General features: G+C 35.3%; 1 protein-coding gene across 4 annotated transcripts in view; it reads right to left on the bottom strand.

Annotated features, from left to right (window-relative positions):
* MAP4K5 (mitogen-activated protein kinase kinase kinase kinase 5) overlaps nucleotides 1-23,734 on the bottom strand; it is a 116,472-nt gene that overhangs the window by 3,050 nt on the left and 89,688 nt on the right. For 3 of the 4 annotated variants that reach the window (XM_033188081.1, XM_033188080.1, XM_033188083.1), the window contains exons 17-32: nucleotides 23,227-23,269; nucleotides 22,189-22,342; nucleotides 21,091-21,188; nucleotides 20,881-20,922; nucleotides 19,873-19,957; nucleotides 16,969-17,048; nucleotides 16,618-16,678; nucleotides 14,703-14,705; nucleotides 14,505-14,619; nucleotides 14,094-14,152; nucleotides 11,748-11,851; nucleotides 11,179-11,356; nucleotides 7,899-7,967; nucleotides 7,359-7,451; nucleotides 4,592-4,662; nucleotides 1,553-1,608 (exon numbers count right to left, since the gene is read on the bottom strand). In XM_033188081.1, coding sequence (XP_033043972.1) covers nucleotides 1,553-1,608; nucleotides 4,592-4,662; nucleotides 7,359-7,451; nucleotides 7,899-7,967; nucleotides 11,179-11,356; nucleotides 11,748-11,851; nucleotides 14,094-14,152; nucleotides 14,505-14,619; nucleotides 14,703-14,705; nucleotides 16,618-16,678; nucleotides 16,969-17,048; nucleotides 19,873-19,957; nucleotides 20,881-20,922; nucleotides 21,091-21,188; nucleotides 22,189-22,342; nucleotides 23,227-23,269 — 1,311 coding nt within the window. The remainder of the gene's footprint in view (nucleotides 1-1,552; nucleotides 1,609-4,591; nucleotides 4,663-7,358; nucleotides 7,452-7,898; nucleotides 7,968-11,178; nucleotides 11,357-11,747; nucleotides 11,852-14,093; nucleotides 14,153-14,504; nucleotides 14,620-14,702; nucleotides 14,706-16,617; nucleotides 16,679-16,968; nucleotides 17,049-19,872; nucleotides 19,958-20,880; nucleotides 20,923-21,090; nucleotides 21,189-22,188; nucleotides 22,343-23,226; nucleotides 23,270-23,734) is intronic. The other variant, XM_033188082.1, reaches the window with a different exon arrangement.

Raw genomic sequence — 23,734 nt, 5'->3', positions numbered from 1 at the left:
ATTTTTAAACACTTTTAAAGATAAAACAAAACAAAAACTCTGTTTAGATATGTATCTTAAAATCAAGGAGATGCCCATGTAAGAAGACAAGCAGAGCAAGGCAATAATCTGAAGGAAATAGTTTTTTGGAGCAAATAGTGATAGAGTGGACAGAGAATATGAACGGGCAAGGGAAAAGTGATAGAGAAAGCTCTGGGTGGAGAAGGTAGAAGGAAACAAGGAACCGAGAGAAATGGCCTCTGATGCCAACCCCCTACCAAGCTGAATTCTCTCACGTGTGGTCTCATTAAAGGATTATCTACACCAGCATCAATGGATGATCCACAATTTTTTTTGTTTTTGTTTTTGTGACAGTCTTGCTCTGCTGCCCAGGCTGAAGTGCAGTGGTGTGATCTTGGCTTGCTGCAACTTCCGCCTCCTGGGTTCAAGCAATTCTGCTTCAACCTTCCGAGTAGCTGGGATTACAGGTACACGCCACCACACCTGGCTACTTTTTGTATTTTTAGTAGAGACAGGTGATCCACCTGCTTTGGCCTCCCAAAGTGGTGGAATTACAGGTGTGAGCCACTGCGCTCAGCCCACAATTCTTTTCTCAGCCCTTCCTGGAAAAGCAAAGAGCCTCTCATTCTAGTTCTAGAGTTATTTAACAGATGATTCTCAAATTCTCTTTTTGTTGGCTGGACTACTCACTAAGTTGCCATGCTTTGTGGGCTTACCTTTTCTATTCACTAAAGTAGTCATCCTTTTTTGAAAAATTTCTGTTCTCCTATAAAACTCTCTTCACAATTTTTTTGGAGTTATGACTCCATTTCCCCCTCCTTCCTCAAGTATCTAAAACTGAAGCAATGTGAACCTGAAGACCAGAGGTTCCCAATCCTTGTCTCAGGACTAATGCATACCACTATAGCCAATTTTGTTTTAGTAACAACTTTTGGTGGGAAAAGAGGAAGGAATAGGTATTTTATTAGTTATAGAAGTAGGCAGTTGGGCGATGGAGTGAAACCGTCTTTAAAAAAAAAAGAAAAAAAGTAGGCAGTAGATTTTGGATATCAAAAGCTACAGCTACTACATTTTTTTCATAAGATGACAGTTTTGCAACTTGTCTTTTATTTGGGGTATAAAGAGACCACATAATTCTTTTTAACTTAGATTAACTTTAGAAACTGAATCAGGCATTTTCCAATATAAAAGCAAGTATCATCAGGAGGTACATATTCCTAATAGCTGACGGAAGGTAGCACACCAGGAAGAAATGAAAACAAAGGGGCCCAGAATAGCTCTCATGGTACTAGGGACACATCAACATTTATACCAACACATTTTGTCTCAGTTGAATATAAATGTCTCTAGAATGACAATCCTCATACTGATAAAAGATTGCTAGTCAACTTATTAAAATATTACTAATTCTCTCAGTAAAGACACAGAGAAATTTATCTAAGTCAATGAGCTTCTAAGAGTTTTGTTTGAAACAATTACAGACTGACAGCATAATTAAGAGTATGATCTTTGAACCTCTTTGGTAATTAAATTAATACAACCAAACTATTACCTGTCTGATCCTAATAAGCGGAAAACTCTTGTTTCATCTGAAATCTCCTGGGTAACCTAGGAAAGAAAAATACCTATCAGTAACATCTTACTCTTCATATTGCCTTAATAATAATTTAAAATTAATTTAGATAGAGCAATTATTAACACAATAAATACTTTTTGGTAGACTTAATTCCTCAAATAAAAGAAATTTCAGTTAAGTTTTTTTGACTGCATATTATCAGAAATGAACCCACATTTATGGAACATCTAGTATGGGTCAGGCACTCTACTTAGAAGAACTCTGGGATATGCATTATACTTCTCATATCATTGAAGAAGAAACTAAGACTCCAAGTGGTTAAATAAGTTGTTCAAGGTCATATAATGGGTAGACTCAAGACTTGAATACAGGTTTGTTGGACTGCAGAGCTCCTTTGGGGGACAAGGCTTGAGGTCAGGATTTGAGACCAGTCTGGGCAACACAGTGAGACCCTGTCTCTACAAAAATATTTAAAAATTGCACTTTGAGAGGCCGAGACGGGAGGATCACGAGGTCAGGAGATCGAGACCATCCTGGCTAACACAGTGAAACCCCGTCTCTACTAAAAAATACAAAAAAACTAGCCGGGCGAGGTGGCGGGCACCTGTAGTCCCAGCTACTCGGGAGGTTGAGGCAGGAGAATGGCGTAAACCTGGGAGGCGGAGCTTGCAGTGAGCTGAGATCCGGCCACTGCACTCCAGCCCGGGCCACAGAGCGAGACTCCGTCTCAAAAAAAAAAAAAAAAAAAAAAATTAAAAAATTTTAGCTGGGCATAGTGGTGCATGCCTGTAGTCCTAGCTGCTCAGGAGGCTGAAGGAGGAGGATCGCTTGAGCGCAGGAGTTCAAGGATACAGTGAACTATGATCGCATCATTGCATTCCAGCTTGGGCAACAGAGCAAGACCCTCTATAGTCTGTTTTCTGCAAAGCTGCAGAGCGTGCTCAGCCATGTGCAGGTGCTATCCCAAAGTGCCCGCAGTTTGTATACCGGGGGCAGGCCTTAACCAACATGGGGTAGCAGTTGCTGCATAAATGCTCCTGCCTCCTCACCTACAAATGAGTCAGTTCTGAGGTGTATTTTGCCCCATTCTTCAGTGGTCCCTACTGGATTAAGCCCCAGTTGCTCTTTGTGGGAACTAGCTTATTAATGTGTTCTTTATTGGCTTTTTGCCCCTTTTTATTCTCCATTCCTCATTCCATCACTTGGTTTCTGGAATCTATTCCCAAATAAACGATCTGCATTTGAGTCCTTGTCTTAGGGTCTACTTTTAGAGGAACCCACACTAAGACATTATTTTAGATATAAAATAAGTAAAAAAAAAAAAGTCTGATTGTCAAGGAATCTGCAGTCTACCCGGGAAAATAGAATTAATAAGCTTGAATCAGAAAGTAAATTAGGTGTTATACTAGTTGGAGCTGATTTTTCAGAGTATTAAGTTCAGAGATGTTCTAATCATTGTGGACTGGAACGACTGAGTATGACTTTATGAAAGAGGTCAAGACTTCAGCTAGACCCAAGTTGAAGGATGAGAACATAAGCTGAAAAAAGGGTAAACAAGATGAGTTAAAAATAGGCCAGCCGTGGAGCTCATGCCTGTAATCCTGGCATGTTGGGAGGCCAAGTCAGGTGGATCACCTGAGGTCAGGAGTTTGTGACCAGCCTGGCCAACACGGTGAAACCCCGTCTCTACTAAAAATACAAAAATTAGCTAGGTGTGGTGGTGCATGCCTGTAATCCCAGTTACTCAAGAGGCTGAGGCAGGAAAATCGCTTGAACCCAGGAGGCAGAGGTTGCAGTAAGCTAAGATCGTGCCACTACACTCCAGCCTGGGCTACAGAGTTAGACTCCATCTCCAAAAAAAAAAAAAAAAGATAAGTTAAAAATAGATATTTAGGAAATGGAATCAATATTTGATATAGTAAGAAACAAGGACCTTCTGTAGATTTCTAATCACAGGAGTGACTAAATGAAAATAGCATTTAAGAATAATTAACTGTATGATAATAAGTAGGACTGTAGGTTTCATCAAGTGAAGAGACTTGGTGACATTTAGTGACATGTATCAGTAACAAGATAAACCTATATATTTAAAGACAGCTGATTTATATCATTTCTTCCTGGAAGCATTCTAATTCTGCATTCATATAAGAGATAGGAATATTCATTTATATATAAATAAGAGTGTGGATAAAACTAAAGGTAAAAGCAAACAGAAGAAGTTTTTGAGCTCTAAGTATGGTTAGAAGAATCACACAAGTACTCACATAAATGGGAAATGTCTCTGTTAGTATTATCTTAGCTAGTAGGACTCATCTCTCAAGTTGGAGGCCCAAATCCCATCTCCTGCATGAAATGTATCCTAATTATCTCAGGTAGAAGTGATTAAAAGAGACCCGTCAAATCCAGACTCTTCCACTTCACTAGTTATGTAACTCTGGGCAAGTTACTTAACCACTCTGTATCTGTAAAAATGGCAATATGAATAGTATCTACCTCTACTGGGTTATTTTGAGCCTGAAATAAGCAAATATTTGTAAAGTGCCTGGAACACAGTAGGTTTTATTTGATGTTTACAATAAGTGTCTTGAACATAGCTGGTACTCAATAGTTACTAAATGAGTCAATTTTCTTAGATTTCCCTTAGTCCTATGCTCCAGTATGTAGATTTAAAAATATATTTAAAAAGCAGCTACATATTTATACATTAAAGAAAACACATATTAAATTTAGAAAAGTTTTACAAACTTAGCAATCACATTTACAAATTACAAATTAGATAAGTGAAATTGTGTGCACTTATATTTTGCAATTCCTGGTGGCCACTGAGAATTCTGAATTATGATACAAAAGTGAACATATTTGAAGGGAAAATACTGGCTCTTTTGTTCTACCAGTTCATAGCATGAAAAGCACTAAATACAGTAATGTAGGTTCAGAGAGGAAATGCATACAATGAGTGCTTCAACATTTAAAATTGTTAGTGGGAGTCAGTGGAGGTAATCTGAGAAGGCTTACCTCATCTGACTTGAAGCTTTTACCCTGCATCCCATGTTTCCAGAAAGCCAACACACTGTCTTGAAGGCATACTAAAAATGATAAGGGAGAAGTGAAACTAATATAAACCACAGAGCATTTCACTATAAATTTTCTCTATTTTTAATAAATGATAATATAAGCCTATTTGAGTGTCTAGTGCAAAATTCCACTGTCTGGACCATTATTTCTCAACATTTTTGTGGCTAAGATATGCCTAAACTCAAGTAATTTACTGAGGTAGGGTTATGCAAGTCTTCGAAGATACATACAAAAGCCATTCATTTAAACATGAACTAACTTCAGATAAGGTGGATGTTGGCATATTCATTTCTTTCATACAGTGTATCTTTTGTCTTAAATGAATAAAATCATAAAAACATATATAACTGGGTTTTTGCATTAAAAACATTGTTGTTTAAATACTGTTACATATTCAGAAGTAGCTTTAAACAAGCATTTTTAATTTATGTTCACATTTTCCCTGTAACAAAAGAAATTTTAAAAAATAAACCTGGCTGGGCACGGTGGCTCATCCCTGTAATCTCAGCACTTTGGGAGGCTGAGGTGGGTGGATCACCTGAGGTCAGGAGATCGTGACCAGCCTGACCAATATGGTGAAACCCTGTCTCTACTAAAAATACAAAAATTAGCCGGGCATGGTGGCCTGTGTGTGTAGTCCCAGCTACTCAGGAGGCTGAAACAGGAGAACTGCTTGAACCCCAGAGGTGGAGGCTGCAGTAAGCCTAGATCACGCCACTTCACTCCAGCCTGGGCGAAAGAGTGAGACTCGATTTCAAACAAAATAAATACATAAAAAATAAAATAAAATAAACCTGTCCCACAATCCAACATTTTACCACACATTGAATATTTAGGATCTGTGAGTCAATTCTTACATAAAATTCTTAGTATTTAACCATTATAAGTAAGTATTACAGACAGATTTAGAAAAGCATAATTAAAGGTGATTGAAGAAAGTAACTGAAAATTAATTATTTTTTAGACTACTGACTTTTTGTAAAAAGTTAATGTATGAATGTTCTGGGAACATAATTAATCTCGATAAAAATGAAAGTATTTGACAATTGCAAATCACATGTGTTTCACTAACTGTGACAAATAAAAAACCCGGTTACTGATTTTATTTTTAAGAGGTGTTGTAAAGCCATTTTTTTTTTCCCCAGGAGGATGCTTGTAATTATTCCAAGGTTTACTGGCAAGAAAAGATGGTAGCCTAGGAACAAACTTTTGTGTAACAATTAAAATTACGAAGATAATTTGGCACATCTGAAAAAGTTGAGGTATCAGTGTGTTTCAATGAAAGTGAAGAGGAATTAAGGATTCCTATGTCAGAATCTCTCTCAAAAAAATTTATATTACAAAAATGTAATACAAGGAGTAAAAGGAAAAACTAGTTTCCAAAATTCCTTTTGTCTGGACATTTACAGAAATGTTTAGGTTTTCTGCTTTAATGAATTAAATTTCCCAATCATAAGTAAACTATTTTTCATGTAAAATGTCACACAGAGGAACAAACTTATTTTGTGATAGGGTAAAACTCCAATTGAGAAATACATATTAAAATGCTTTTTAAAAATAAAAAACTTTCTAAGTAATGAAAATCGTGTTTTTAAAAGTATGTAATTATAAAGTACATGCTATTTTTTATGGCCCAAATAAAAATTGCCAACTTCATTTTAGTGCCTTTGATATATGGCAGACTTACGTCATGAAATGTTTAAAAATATTTCCACTCATGATTTTTTTCACAAATTCTGTCACTCCTGGGGAAAATACTGACATATGATCAATGAACATGCAAACAATAATAAACAGTAAAAACTTTCATCATAAAACCAATGAGTATTAGAGAGTAAAACATTCATTGACAAGGAAGCAAATTAAATGGCATAAAAGTTTACAAGTCCTATGAGAACTAGCTATTTACATAAAAATAGATCCAAAAGCAGTAATATCAACACCCACCACCCACAATCTTACATGGCAAAGAATTATGGCATATCTAACACTGTTATCACATCACACAAATACCTTCCTGATTGGGAAAGAATCGGGGAAGTATAATTCACTTAATGCAGCAAAGGGAATAATGAACAGAAATTTTAAAAGTGATTACAAGTTTTAAATATTCAGGAAACAATAAAAGATTTATGATGGTCTGAACCTGCATTGTGCAATATGAGAGCAACCAGCCATATGTTGTTATTTACATTAAAATTTGAAATAAAATCTAAAAAACAAAAATGTAGCACTAATCATGTTTCAGGTGCTTAACAGCCATATGTGTTTAATCACTACTGTATTTAAGAGCACAGATACAGAACATTTCTGTCTTTTTTTCAGATGGAGTCTTGCTCTTGTCGCCCAGGCTGGAGAGCAATGGCATGATCTCGGCTCACTGCAATGTCCGCCTTCTAGGTTCAAGGGATTCTCCTGCCTCAGCCTCCCAAGTAGTTGGGATTACAGGCGCCCACCACCACACCCAGCTAATTTTAGTATTTTTAGTAGAGACGGTGTTTCTCCATGTTGGCCAGGCTGGTCTCGAGCTCCTGACCTTGTGATCCGCCCACCTTGGCCTCCCAAACTGCTGGGATTACAGACGTAGAACATTTTTATCTTTACAGAAATTTCTGTTAGACAGTGCTGGTCTAGACAACCCTAAGTACAGAATGAATTTTAATAATCATAAGTACCACAAACTGATTTATGAAAAAAGCAGACTTACCTACAGATTCAATGCGAAAATCAAAACTTAACTCAGAGGCCAGTTTCTTACTTGATTTTAATTTTCCTTGTAGATTTACAATTTTTACAAATTCTTAAAAAAAAAAAATAAACAAGTCAAGACTGGACATGCAAATCTGCTAAAATAAATGTAACTTGATATAGGTGGATTTTACATGGATATCAAATAATATTCTTAATAACGTTCAACTATTTATCTTGAGTCAAGTATGCCAAATGGCAAAAAATACTGTAAGAGTGCCTCCATTGGTAAATGGTAATTCTGCTATTATTTTCTTTTCTTTTTTTACAGTATATATTGAATATTAACACTCATTTTAAAAAATGTACACTTCTTTAAAAATGGCTACCTTGGTGCTCAAATATTTAGCCATAAGAGGTGATTTTTTTTCCTTTATAAATTACACATAAGTAACACTTTCAGTAAAACAAAGTGAAAATCTTGAATTATGGTTTAATAGAATAAAAAAATTGCTTTATCAAGTACTATATGCAAAATAAAATTAAAAATAGTACTTACTGTCTAAACACACTAAAACGGTATCTCTCTCCAACTGTGTTACATGAATGGAATCTAACTGCTGGCTGCCTTAGGGAGTAAAAAACAAGGTTACAATTATACTTTTAAAACCTAGAGCCTAGAAAACAAATTCTGACTTTTGCTGTGACTTAAAACTGATCTTTGAAATTTAACACAATTTATATTTTGTGATGTTATCTTTCAAAAAATGCATGTAAATCAATTTAAGACGACAGGTATGTCCTAAGCATGGCTAACTCAGCTGAAAAAAAGTATTACCTTTAATTAATACCTCAGCTAGGTCTAGAAAGGTGAGTTACAAAAATAAAATGAAGCAAAGGTAAAATATGAGGAGGAAAAGTAAGATGCATGCTATATACAATGGCTAGGTTTTGCTCTGCACTTTATATAGCCAATGGGAGATAGAAACAAGATCAGCTGGGTGAATCACAGCAAACCTAAATTAAAAATAAGCCAGTGATTCAAAAGGGCACAGGATTAATGAATCTGTAATAACAGAGACATTTGCCTGGTATAGGTATGTGTTTACAGGTGGGTGGGAGGTCTTTTACATAGAGGACACTGAGTGACATGATGAACAATATTGTCAAGAACATCTTTGCAGGATGCAACTCTCATCATTTTGCTGATATTTAATGGGCTGCTTCTAACATCTGCTGATAGATGTAATAACATTAAAAAAACATTTCTGATAAAACTGCATTTTAAGCACTCGATTGTTTGAATGGTCTAGCTGAATCTAAGAAAATATTTTAGATTATTTAGAGCAGTCCTTCTTAACTATACCTCTTTGGGAAGCCTATGCATTGTCTCCTTTGGAAACTGCACATTCAAACATAAACACAGAATTTCATATAATATTTTGGGGTGTTTGTGGACCTTCTAAAGCTTATACATGGTGAAGAATCCAGATCTACAGAATCGATAACTGTCCCTCATGTAACACTTCAAAAATAGTTTTTCTTAGCTACTCTATGTTCAGCCATTCATTCAACAAATATTTACTAAGTGCTGACCATAAGCTAAGCACCATCCTTAGAGATGAGGATATAGCAATGATAAATCAGACTGAGCCTAAAAGAGTCTTGAATAGGCGTTTATTTTAATGTTAAAACTTGCCAGTTCAAGGCATAGCCTCTTTGTTCAACAATGAACACAGCTGGGAGTTGGATTAACAAATCACTTGTAAAAATGGGGAAACCTAATGAGGACAAAGTGCTGGACTAGAAAGGTTGCCTCACCTCTGCCTGAAGGTGACCTCAACGATTACCCTCAGGCAGAGTTCTGTCCCTCCCTCAGGAAGTAATTTGGGTCTTTAAAGAGCCTTGATCCCAGGCAGACAGTAGTTGGGGGTCTGCTTTACTTTTAGCCAAGACAATGTTAAAAGTAGGTAGAATAGTAGTACGCCCCACGCATTAAAAAACAAAGCAAACAAAACTCTCAAAAAAACCCCCCAAACTCAAACATACCCCAAAACTTGAAAAGAGGACTCACTGAACTCCTGCCTTGAACAACGTAACCTTCTAATGTATCATTCAGAAGAAAGTGGTCACAAATATATATTACATAGTTGTATTAAATGACCTGCTTTATACCCTGCTAATGAGCAAAAAAAAAAGAAGTTGGGCTGTCAGCCAAAACTTGTCCTTAAATAAATTGACCCATAACCTTTCCTTTGAGAGATAAGAACAGGGAAATATTTCTTTTTCTTTTTTTTGAGATGGAGTTTCGCTCTTGTTGCCCAGGCTGGAGTGCAATGGTGCGATCTCGGCTCACTGCAACCTCTGCCTTCCAGGTTCCTGCGATTCTCCTGCCTCAGCCTCCCAAGTAACTGGGATTACAGACATGCTCCACCACGCCTGGCTAACTCTGTATTTTTAGTAGAGATGGGGTTTTACCATGTTGGTCAGGCTGGTCTCGAACTCCTGACCTCAGGTGATCCACCCACTTTGGCCTCCCAAAGTGCTGACATTATAGGTGTGAGCCACTGTGCCCGGCCTGCGGAAATATTTCTATTTGGGCAGTTTACAGCTCATGATAATAAAGCAATACATTTGTACCTTTCTGTTAGCTATAACAGCAGGGCATACATCCAACTCAACCTAAAGCATTGATCAACAGACTTAAAAGGCAGAGTGCAGGTGGAGGTAGAAGGGTACAGAATGTGACCTGGTCCATAAAGAATATGTTTATAGAACAGTGCATGCTAGAGCTGGCTTGTACTGAGTTAAATTTTCAGGAATTTGGTGAGCCAAATGACATCAGGTTGGTTGTTCGAAATTGGCCATGGGTGGAGTATTTGTACCACAAAAATAGGCAACTCTAATAAATGGTTGCACCTCAAGAGCCTGTTGTTAGACATTTACCAGGATATCACTGGTTCTTACTGATTCTTATTTTGAAAGTGAATTTAGTGTAGGTTCTATATTATAATGAATTCTTGTAACTTAGCTTATAAATTATCAAAAGCCAAAGGTTATTTAATAAGAAGCATTAAGCATCAAACTTATAATACATGTAACAGACTTCTTCAAAAGGCGGTAAAGAATGCAACAGTGGTGAGTAATGAAATAGCCATAACTAAAGCTTGCTTGGCACATGTAAAAATGGCCTAATAAACCTGGATTATAAATGACCAAATACACCAGCACAACAAACAGGAAACTAGCAAAATGGAGACCCCTCCCCACCCACTTCACATACTATGCAGATTTAAAAAATGATTTATTGAATGATTTGTTCTAATTTTAAAGTCTAGGAATAAACTTCCCATTTTTTTTCAGATCTTTCACTGAGATATGTCTCATTTAAATGGAAAGGCTCAGAAGCAACACCTAAGAGCTGCTTATTCAAGTCTGAAAGCTTCTATTCAAGAAGCTTCTATTCAAGTCTGAAGGCCACATTCACTGATTCTAAGAAGTGAGGGAGGAAGACAGGATAAAATAGGATAAGTGACGCTCTTTGCTTGAGAAGTTGATAAAATTTTAAGAACTGCTTAGAAAATGTATTTACTTAGCAAGTCCAAAGATTCACTGGTAACAACTAAGACTTTTCACTGTCAGAAATCATTAAAAATTTCCTTTGTCTAAATAATTTGTATCAAACTACCTCTGGCAAATAGACATCATAAATATATGTACACGATTCTATGGGCTTACTTGGGAAACGGTTTTGAATATTTAAAAGAGCCCACACTGGTGTTTTGCTTCTTTTATACGCAAAAGTATCAATATTCTAACATAGGGTAAAAAATACTTACCTGCACCAATTTCTGTAAACCATGAAGATGCAGAGTTCAAATTGATTGTCTCAAACTGAACTACCTGATTCAATTCAGTGCCTTTGCTAATCGCTACACAGACCATAGGGTATTCCTGTTCTGGTATCACCAGCATTTCAAAAACATTCAAAGGACTTGGCAAAGGAAAATCAAAGTGCTGCAAAAAAATAAACAATAGAGCCATAATTCAGAAACAATCTCCCCATTCATACCATTGTTGAATAAACTCAACAGAAAGACTCCCATCTTCTTCATTTATCTAGTTCTAAAAAGGATTACCTCTAAGATGATAAGAAGGATAAATGTTCTATAAAAATGTGTCTTAGAGAACTGGCCATATTAATCTTTATGACTGATGGTTCTGGAAGTTATTAACATCAGTTAAACATTAAATCCTAAGAACACAAAAAGCCCTAAATCAAATAAACAACTACAAATAACTATAAATGTTCTGACCCTAGATAGTAGTATTAGGATCTTTTAATTTTAGCTTCAGTTATACACTAGTGTTTTCTAAAGGAGAAAAATGTGAACAAAATAATATATACCTTTATCAACATGAATTTCTGCATTGGCTCATACCACTGAAGTAAAACAATTCCAGACTGTAAAGCTCCACAGAGGTATTTATGTCCCGTGTAAGGGTTTCTGACTGGAAAGAAATAAACAAAAAAACCCAGACACACTCAAAATACTGAATACTTTTACTGTATCTGTTAACTAGGATGACAAGAGTGGGCGGAAAATAAAAAAATATTGTGTCTTTTCTTTTGGCTTCATTGCCTTTTCCGTTTTACTTTCTTATCTAGATTTTAAATTATATACGTTTACTTCCAAACAACTTTCATATACTAGGTTCTTAAACATAAGAACTTTTTACAAGCACAATAACAACCTAATATGCAACCTAAAAAGCTGTTTTTTTCCCTTCCTCACTCCTTACCATCCTCCTTCTTTCTTTTTCTTTTTAAAGAGACAGGGTCTTGCTCTGTCACCCAGGCTAGAATACAGTGGCACAATAACGGCTAACTGCAGCCTCATCCTCCCAGGCTCAACCAATCCTCCTACATCAGCTTCCTGAGTGGCAGAGACTATAGGTGTATGCGACCATGCCCAGCTAATTTTTCAATTTTTTTTTAAGAGGTGGGGTCTCACTGTGTTGCCCAGGCTGGTCTTGAACTCCTGGGCTCAACCAATCTTCCCATCTTGGCCTCCCCAAAAAGCTGTTTCTTAGTAAATTCAAATTGAATTTACTAAGAAAATTTACAAGAGTGAGTTCTGACAAGGTCTAGGAGGCAACTGAAAAGCACCTCGTTTTGGTATAGTAGGGTACAGATGTCTACTCCAGATGAAAATAATTTATCTTGTATGTATTAATTCATCTTGATATAATGTCCTTGACTCAAATCTATAAAAATTCATATTGCTCTTTCCTTCTCCCAAATTTGATTTCCATTAATAATTATAATCATTGATTATAAGAATAGTTATTTGTATTAAACTCTAAAGTATTATTTATGAGTTTATATCTTAGATTATAAGCTTCTAGGCCTTTTGTGCATCACAGATCTGGGGAATCTGATAATAGATACTGACATGATTCTCCCCAGAAAAACAATCATACAATGTGCTTATATTTATAGCATATCTGTGGTTAAACGTTTTTGTTTTACAGTATGGACTATGCTGTGAAACTATTATGTGGCACAAAGATCAATGTGCAAGTTCATTGATAAACAAAAGAATAAATAGGAAGTTAGGAACTCAAGATCTGAAGTCATTGAACCTGAATCTGATTCCTACGTTCTGTTACTTACTAGTGACATAATTAGTATTATGGAATTGTTTAATGGTTAAATGAGGTAATTATGTAGTAAAGAATTTAACTTCACACAAAAAGAGGTCTGGTCTCTGTCCTGCTTCTGGGAGGTAACTGCTAAGCCTTTGGAACGTCATGCTTGATAGGACTGTCTTTGGGGGACTCTGGTCACTGGATAATATAACAATAATGATTTCGGGTGGGGACTGGCCACACTGGATAATCTTAATATGAGGGCTGGTCATGCCAGAAATACCAAAAATGTGATTTTGGGTGAGGGCTTTGGATCATGCAACATCAGATGACCTCTAGTGGGGCTGCATACTGAGATCAGCAAGGTGGTCAGTCAATCATGCCTTTATGATGAAGCCCCAGTAAAAACTCTGGACACTGAGGTTCGAATAAGCTTGTGGTTGGCAATGGTTGTGTGTACTGTCACATACCAATGCTGGAAAAGTAATGCTACCCATTAACCACAGGGAGAGGACAACAGAAGCTCCATGTTTGGTACTTCTCCTGGACTCTGCCCTATGTACTTCTTCCCTGGCTGATTTTAATCTGTATTCTTTCCCTGTTCTAAATTGTAATCGTAACTATAACTGCTTCCAGTTCTGTGATACCTTCTAGTGAATTTTTTTATTCTGGGCGTAGTTTTGGGAATCCCCCAATTTGCAATTGGTATCATAAGTGAGGGTGTTTTTGTGTGAACTGTTCCTTCTAACAGCATAGTTGGCTCAACTCCTGTAAACATGTTCATAAAACATGGGTAGTAACTGGTAGATGGCAAATACTAAATAAATGAAAGTTAGAATACTAGCAAAGAAACAGTCTCAGGAACTATGGTTACAAAACTCTAGGAACACTATGCTCTGAGAAAACACTAAGGTTTTTATCTCTAAGCGTTTCTATGCCATGTCTGTCTATATTCTTGTACTTTAGTGGCAGCTTAACTTCTTACTAAAAACAAACTTTAAAAACCCACCCTCCTTCCTATTTGTTTCCATAAGACGCTTCAGATAATTTTAAAGATCTTAAAAGTTCTAACCATTCAGTTTGAGAAATACCATTTACTCACCAATGCAACATTTGTGGCAGCCTTTTGTATCAGGAATCTTTGTTGTTAAAGCGAATTTTCTGAAAACGTAAGACAATATAAATGTACTCTATAGCAGTGGTTACAATACAGTGATTTGTAAATCAGTTGCATCAGAATCAGACAGAAAGGAGCTTAAAAAACTGTCTTGGATCCTAACACCACACTATCTGATCTTATAGGACTGAGGAAGGGCCTGATAGTCTGTATTATAAAACTTCCACAGTTGATTCTCATGGTCAAGTTCAGAAAACATTCAGCTTTTCCAGATATAATACACTTTAGTGTAAACTACCTTTGAAAATTAAGACAAAGTTTTTTACTGGGCAAGAAATACTGGCTATTTTAGAAATAAACACTAATTCCCCGTAGAATCAAAATGATGTTTTATACCTTGGTAGTATGCGGTCTGGAAACCTGTGAGTTTGAATATGGGCAGCTAATCCTGGTTTTTTGGCATGTTCAAACAAAGCTATAAGATTGTGAGAATAGAGCTGAAAGGTTTTTCCTATAAAAGAAAAACATGTTACCTTTTTAAGGATCATTTACAGCAAAGAAATACAATTTTCAAGAAAAAGAAAACATAATTACCTTCTAAAATGAGGAGTCCAGTAATGTTCAAAAAGCCAAGCAAAATAGAAAAACACATACAAAAAACCCTCAGTTAATACTATTTTGAAAGACAATAGATAAAATGTTTTTTAATTAATAGATAATTTTAATTCATAATATATAGGTACTAATAGGTGATCTGGGCAGACTAAATCTTAATGATGCCAGCACATAAAAAGAGAAACTGTTGTACAAAATCTTATGTTATTGATTGAGTTACAATGACGTACATGTGATTATTTTAATACAATATGGAAAATTCTATAAAGCTATATTATCATTATTTCTCTGGGATAGACCTATTTATCAAGAACTTAGCAAATTACCCTGGATTAAAAATCGTTGTGAATGAAGTCTTAAATATAACAGATTGAAATACTTAAAAAAGTAAAACCAACCAATATTATAAGCCATGATATAAGGATAACAGGGCTACAATTCCATATAATAAAAAATATGGCTGTATTAAGTAAGAGGGATGGATATGGTAAACATCTTCTGATTTCTCATTATATATGGTATAATATAACAATACAAAACAATATTTATCTTTTTATTATTAGAATACATATATACACACACATATACACAGTTTTATCCTCAACAAAATTATCTGTATTTTCTCAGAACAGAAATATTCTGCCTAAACATTAAACACCTTTCCTTTCTCCATTTCCCTAATCTACATAGTTTGCTACCCAGCTAGCCAGGCAGCTAAACACACATGTACATGCCTCCTACAGAGCATTGCTACCTAAGATGTACCCTGTGTAATTTTTAAGCTTATTTCCAAAGACAAGTATGAGTAGGGATAAAAGCAGAAAGAGAGTTAGAGAAAAGTAAGTTTATATGTATACAATTCGTAACTGTTAAACAGAATTGGCTTTATTTTCATAATAGTAATATAAAATATTAACATATTAATATTTTACCAAACAAAAGTAAAAAAGATTTGGGGGAAGCATAATTAAAAGATATTAAATATTCTTTTGAGGACCCCAACTTTTTAGAAGCCATTTAACACACAACTAAATAATATGCTCTCCATAAACAGTGTCATTATCTCAAATACACAGACACTTAAAAAATCTCTACTAGAGAGAAATAATAATTAACTTATCTTGTACTCTACTACCAAAATGAAAGCAATCAGCAAACTTCTTGGTAGTCATTTAAATCTAAAATATAAGAAAATATTCTTTTCATAGGTAAGAATGAAAAAAAAAAAAAAAGCCTAAAACACCACCTACCTACCCATTCACCCCTAATAATAACCAAGAAAGAACAAAATTAGGTTACTCTGGAATCTTGTTCAGAAAACCTTAAAGAATCAGTCCAAGACAGTTAACAGGTGTCCAGAACAACATGATTTTCACCAGCAAACACCTGTGTAAGACTATACAGTTTACTAAGCACTCTGGATATTATCTCATTTAACTCTCACAACCTCATGAGGCTGTACTGTTACCCCATCATCCTCATTTTATAATTAAGATAAATGAGGCTGAGAGAGAGTGATTTGCTCAAGATCGCAGAGAAAGAAAATAGTGTGATCCTCTGCTTCTTTCCTGTTAATTCCTAAAGGAGGCCAGGAGTGGTGATAGTGATGGTGGAGGAGGCTGAGTGGAAGGGAACGGCCTCTAGTGATAAGCACTGTGATATCCTTCAGGTATTCAGATGCTGGGTGGGTTTGGAAAGTGCAGCCCTAAGTGAAGACAGGATCCCTTCCCAAAGTTTCTTCCCATTCTAGGTGGGTAACAAATATCCATAAGTCCCAGTGTTACTATATTAGATTATAGTCATCCAGAATTACAAATAACATTTAAAAACGGTGTATATTAAAATTACATTTCTCTGCTTATCTATGGTTTATTTTTCATCATCACATACATACCTGATAATGACATTAAAGTATTATTGATAACATACAGCCAAGTACACTTCCGTGGAAATAACTAAGAAAAAGAAGATAATTAAGATTCTCTCGTTGTCATTATTTTAATCTCTTAAAGCTCCAAATTCCAACATTTTGAAATTGTATAACAATAACTATTTTCTAACTTTCAGGTAATTACTAAACCCTTAGGAAAAAAATCTTTCAACATGAACATGTAAAGAGTACAATTTTATCCCTTTAAATATTTAAGTCATAAAAATTAAAATTGGGGCCTACACAGATTGAATTAAAATTAATACACTTCTTTATTCAATTTGCTTAATTTCTTGAGTTAAAATGCCTAATTACCTGTTCCATCGTTGCTTCATGTAGCTCATTGAGATTCAGTGTGTAAATGCCATCTTCAGTTCCAAAAATAATATACTGATCTAAAAGAGTTGAGATGAATTACCAGAATTTACTATCATCTTCTGAAATCATTCACTAAAATAATGACTTTACATTTTAATGGCATTAAGAATTAGCCACCTATCCATCCAAAATAAAATTATTTTCTTAAATTTGTGTCACCGTCTTTACCTCTTTTCCCAGTTCCTTTCTGATTTTTTAAAAGCAGATATATTCTATGTTAGACTAACTCACTCTGACTTTATCTTACTATATAACCCTGTCTTTCAATATAATTTTTGTATTTTAAGATTTTTAAATTATAGTTACACATTTTTGCAAGACACCTCAAATATTTTGACCAAGGAAACAAAAAATTAAATAAATTATAAATCATAACACACCAGAAACAATGAGCACACCTAGTATCCAGATCTTGGTTTCTAAATATTACTTTCCACTAAAAAGAACCAGGGCTTCTTAGAGAAAGACTGTTTCCAATTCTGGGGCAATAAAATTAGATGCTGAGCCTAGAAATCTTGCTGTGGCAGAAAGTAAAGAAGTGTTAAAAAATGATGAGGAATCAAACAAAAGAACACAGGCATTCCCACTGCTCAAAAATTCTGGGACAATTTACGTGTGAAAATAAATAATAGAGATAGATCATATCTCACAGAATAAAATAAGAATTCATAAGTTTAAACTGATACAAACAAATGAATAAGTAGGAAAGAAGAGAAACTGTCAATGGATATCAACAGATTGTCAATGGATGCTAAACTGAGTGAGTGAAAGTCTGATGAGCAAGAGGATATTTATAAACAAAATCTCAGTGCATCTCCATATTAATTACCTATAAATCAGAAAGGAAAAAACAGTTAACCTGAGAATGGAGAAGGCTAGTGAACACTGCCTTAATCAAGAGATCAATATTAATATCACTAGTATTTGCACAAGCTGGTATCATGTATCTCCTGATATGATGTACTGAGAAGATGCACAGTAACATTTCTGTGTTATTCCCATAAAAAATGCATAACCTGATTCAAGCATGAGGACTCATTATACAAACCCCAATTAAGGGACATTCTACAAAATAAGTGGCCTCAAAAATGTTGAGATCAGAAGTTGAGGAACTGTTTTACACTAAAAGAGACTAAAGAGCTATGGAAGCTAAACGCAACATATGATCTTGAATTGGATGTTAGACTGGAAAAATACAAATGGGATTGAGACTATAAAAAATATTATTGGGACAATTAATAAAATCCAACTATGGACTTTGGATTAGAAAGTAGTAGTATATCAATGATAAATATCCTGATATTTATAATTGTACTGCAGTTATATGATTCTTGATCCTAGGAAGTACACATTGAAGTACAAAGAGTAGAGGAGAGGAACATATTTCCAACTTATTCTCAAGTATTAAAAAAAAAGTATATATAGATAGAAAGTGGCAAAACAAATGGGGCAAAATTTGATGATTTTTGCCTGATGATTGAATATACAGGAGTTTCTTATGCTATTTTTATAATTTTTCTGTATGTTTGAAATCATATCAATTAAAAGGTTATGAACAACAACAAATTCCTTAATAAAAATATTTTTTTCAGGCTACGCACAGGCTCATGCCTGTAATCCCAGCACTTTTGCGGGGGCCAAGGCAGGAGGATTGCTTGAGCCCAGCCTGGGCAACATCATGAGACCTTGTCTCTACAAAAATAAATAAATAAATAAATAAATAAAATAAAATAAAATAAAAAATCAGTTGGGAGAGGTGGTATACACCTATGGTTGCAGCTATTTGGGAGGCTGAGGCAGGAGCATTGCTCAAGCCCAGGAGTTTCAGCTGCAGTGAACTATGACCGCACCGCTGCTCTCCAGCCTGGGCAACAGAACAAGACTCTGTCTCTAATAAAAATTATTTTATATATATATATTCCCCCTCTGTCATACTGTTTAATAGTGGCATGTAAAGCCAATCATTATAACCTGTCTTTACTATTATGTTTAAGTAGAATCACACATTTCCTGAAATCCTCTACTGCCTAATAGCTAATTGCCAGACACTGGGGTAGGCTTGTTCCTTCCTTGCAACAAAGTAAATATTGGGAGTGATTTGTGTTTCAAAGGATCATGCTGAAAAGCAGAGGTGTTACGTTTGTTTTCCAAGTCACATGGTAATGACAGAGTGGGAATCCAAACCCAGATCTATTTGATTCCAAATTTTTGCCTCTAAAAATGTTTCCTTACTTCAGAAACATAGTCTAAAGTTTCAAAGTTATTTTAATATCATTTCAGACTTACAGAAAAGTTGTAATAGTACAAATAATTCCTAAATACCTGGAACACAAATTCCACAAATGTTGAACATTTACCACTTCTGTTTGATCCTTCTCTCTCCTTATGTAAATGTTTGTTTTCTGAGCTGTTTAAGATAACTTATGAGCATGATGCCTCTTTACTTTGAAATATTTGTGTACATTAAGGAAAAAAAAAGTCATATAACCACAAGACATTAATACTTAAACAATAAACAATGTTATCTAATCTATAATCCTTACTAATTGAGATTATAAATTGTCCCAATAATGTCCTTTTATAGTAAAAGAAAATTCTAAATTAAGGATGCAATCAGTTGTGATTTCTCTTTAGTCCTTTAAGAATAGTTCCTATACACTCCTAAATTTTAATGCCTTTAAACCAAAACCCTATCAACCTATTTAGGTTGCTGCAGGTTCCTATACCATTAGGTCTCTAAAGTCGTATTTTTAAAATAAACAACTTTGAGTCACTGATCATAAAGATCATTCCCATAATAAATATTTTATTGGAGATGTATATAAAATTCAAACATTTTACCTTTTGTATCAGGATGTATCCAGGATGTTGCACAATTAATTTTCAAAGGACAGCCATCAAAAACTTTTGAAAAGCATGCTCCCATCTTATTTATAAAGAAAGAAATGTTGACTTATTTGATTAGAAAATTTCATATATTCTTGGAAAATAGCTAACATCACTGAAATACTAAATTTACTCTTATTTGCCTATGCTTGTTGTTTCATTCCAAAACAAAATTAATATTTTGACATCATTAAACCACTACTACCAAGAGAGTCTCATATTCTTTCCTTTTGTAATCTACTATTTTATGGCAAAAATATCAAATTTACCAAAAGATCTACATACATGAATGATATAGTCTAGGAATTTTAAGTTAATACTATTTTTTAGGACCGACAATTATTAATGTGACACAATGGATAATTTTATTCAGTAACATTATAGTGATTACAATTGCAGTATAACTCTTTAATAGTCATAAGGGACAAAAAGGTTGATATTTATATTATACATTAGACCTTCACTGAATAAAAAAGGACAATGTATAAAGCATCCCATTCACATGATTGGTTTCCATCCTATTCATGGGATCAATGGGGTTCCCACTCACAGATAAGTTCCACTGACTGGCCAGGAAGAAAGCATTAATATAAGCTTCCCTGCTTCCTTTTCATTGTACATAGTCCAATGTGAAAATCACTTTAGAGGTAGAAAGAGATTTAATCCACATCAAGAAAAGGACACAGTACTATTAATATCATCACATTAAAATTAAATAGGCCTTTGTAGGCTAATCTGATGACTCAACTGCCAGTATTCACAAAAAGTGAAACACTGCCAGTTCGAATTCATGCACTCAAATTAGAATGCATGATATGATTTATGAGATATCCAAATGCATCCAATATCTTTGTATTTTATGATATCTTAACTTTCAAAGGCTCAAGTATATTGATAGCCAATATATTGCTGCTTCTAAAGAGAGAAAAAATGGCAAACAGTTCACATAAAAATATTCCTTACCAGAACTTTTGGGGTGGGTGGAAGGCCATTGATGGCTGGTTTCTATGGGAAAAATAAAATTTAATAGTGTAAGACCTCCTAAGTCTTAAAGAAAAACTTGAGACATTTAGAACTTCGGCTACTTGAATTACCGAATTAAACAGACCATGACCCTTGCATGATAAATATAGTATTATTTACAACTAATTGCTAAATTCCTGTTATACCTACAGGGAAGTCTCGTTTGTCCTTTTTTCGTGGTAACTGTGGTGCTTGTGCTGATCCTTCTGTATTTTCACTCATCAGTTTTGAAATACCATCATCATTTCCTAAAGAGAATCATGTTAAAAGTTGAATGACCACACAAATAAGTACTTTCTTTGAAAAATTATTTCCCCTTTCTCCCACTATTTGTCTCCCACTTGGATGATCCTTTACTGGAGAATATTCTCTACTCTCAGGTAAGTTAATTTATCTTTGGTGCCTTTCTCTAGATTCTATAGAGGCAGCATTGCATCTTTAGCAGTGGTCTTCATCCATGTTTTTCCGTATCACGAAGAAAAAAAATCTGACCTACTGGCACTGATATGCAAGGCTTTTCATAATTGAACTTCAATTCACCTTTTGAGTTGTATCTTCCAGTATATACCCTTTAAAACTATTATAATAGACTGCATAATTCAGATTTCCCAGCTTTAGTGCACTTGATCTACCCACTGAAGGCTCATCAAGCCCTTTAACATCCTGCAGGAAGGACCAGGTGTGGTCACTCATGCCTGTAATCCCAGCACTTTGGGAGGCCAGGGCAGGCGGATCACTTGAGCTCAGGAGTTTGAGATCAACCTGGGCAACATGGCGAAACCCCATCTCTATAGAAAAAAAAAATTCCTGCAAGAGCTTACTTTCTTTATTCCCTATCTTTATCTCCCTCAGAAATCTCTGGTCTTCTGTTACATCCAGGTAATTATTTCAGAAGACACTTATATAGGCTGTCTTTCCTAATGTTATGTTTCTGTGGGTATACCTTCGGCTATAGACTCTGAAGTTCTGAAGGGCAGAAACATGCATTCACCCTTCTAGATCCTATAATAAACATTTAGTAAGGATTCAAATTAGAATTGAAGTGAACTGAATCTATTTCTAGCCCATCCATGCGGAATTAAAAAGCCTTTACAAAGCTTTAAGCTGTAATAGGACTGACTAAATAGAAAAGACATTTTTTGAAATAGGAACAAATGACTCCCGTATCAGTTTTCACTTTGATCTATTCACCCAGATAACAATATCTAGCCATATGTACTCCATGGCTGCTGATACTGCTAGCCATACCAATAGAGGAAGTCTCTGCCACAGGCCCACAACTTGGGCTACTCTGTCTTCTGAGAATTTGGGGAGCTCTGTTCTCTGAATCAGGACAATGTTTTATGGTTGATGTTTTTTCTTCATCCGGAAAGTTGTCTTCAGGGTAACTGCTTATCCTTGGCTAGTGGTACAAAGACAAAAAAGCACTTTAACAGTTATCATTACACATCAGAGTCTTTAGGGAAAGGGAAATGCACCGTTTTTCTTACTTCTATACAGTTCAATTCACTGGGCTAAGTGAGCAAAGTAAGAGGTGAGTTACTGCCCCAACACAATTACCGACTTGCCATGTGATTTTTAATCAGCCCTAACTCAAAACTCATAAAATTTTTATAACTAATTATATAAAAATCCACAAAACAACTAGAAACAATCAAGAAAAATGACTCCACTAACACGTCAAATTGTAGTCATAAGAATGATAAATGAACTCGTTTCCCCTCCATGTAGTGAAGTATTTTCTTCAATAAGCAATAACCTATTTTTGTCTTTTTCTTTCTTTCTTTCTTTCTTTTTTTACTGAGATGGAGTCTCGCTCTATTGCCCAGGCTGGAGTGCAGTGGTGCAATCTCAGCTCACTGTAACCTCCGCCTCCTGGGTTCAAGCGATTCTCATGCCTCAGCTTCCTGAGTAGCTGGGATTACAGGCATGCGCCACCATGCCCAGCTAATTTCTGTATTTTTAGTAGAGACAGGGTTTCACCATGTTGGCCAGGCTGGTCTCAAACTCCTGATCTGAAGTGATGCACTTGTCTCAGCCTCCCAAAATGCTAGGATTATATGGGTGAGCCACCATGCCCGACTGCCTTTTTAAAATAGCTATTACAAATATTGTATTCCTCATGAAATCTTCTTTACTATATATTTTATACCATCATACGCTCCTTTTGAAGAAAACTGTATTCATCTAAAACACATTTAAGAAAATTCTGAAAAAACTCAAAATTATTTTAAAAATTTATTATTTAAATAAGGATTTAGCATTCAAAATCATTAAGTAGCTCACCTTAGGAGGTAGGGGAGGTGGTACTGCACGTTTTGAGGTTGATCTAATACAAAGAAGAAATGCAATTTAGATGATGATAAATGACCATAACCGAAAACACAGATACTGTTAAATATGTATTAAAATCAGTTCCTATATAGAGGATATAAAAGACAGATCACAATGCAGAGTATAAAATCTTTAGGAAGGCCTAAGACCTCACTCATATTGTCAAATTGTATTAGTATGTCTATAAAGATGTAAAAAAGTGAACACAAAGTCTTATTTTACTTTATGGTTATGCTTTGCTATATTTCTTTTTTTTTTTTTTTCTTTTTTTTTGAGACGGAGTCTCTCTCTGTCGCCCAGGCTGGAGTGCAGTGGCCGGATCTCAGCTCACTGCAAGCTCCGCCTCCTGGGTTTACGCCATTCTCCTGCCTCAGACTCCCGAGTAGCTGGGACTACAGGTGCCCGCCACCACGCCCGGCTAGTTTTTTGTATTTTTTAGTAGAGACGGGGTTTCACTGTG

This window comes from Trachypithecus francoisi, unplaced genomic scaffold, assembly GCF_009764315.1.
Source record: "Trachypithecus francoisi isolate TF-2019V2 unplaced genomic scaffold, Tfra_2.0 Lachesis_group3, whole genome shotgun sequence".
NCBI lineage: Eukaryota > Metazoa > Chordata > Mammalia > Primates > Cercopithecidae > Trachypithecus > Trachypithecus francoisi.
The sequence above is the reverse complement of the archived record's forward strand: the minus strand, read 5'-3'. Positions and strand labels throughout refer to the sequence as shown.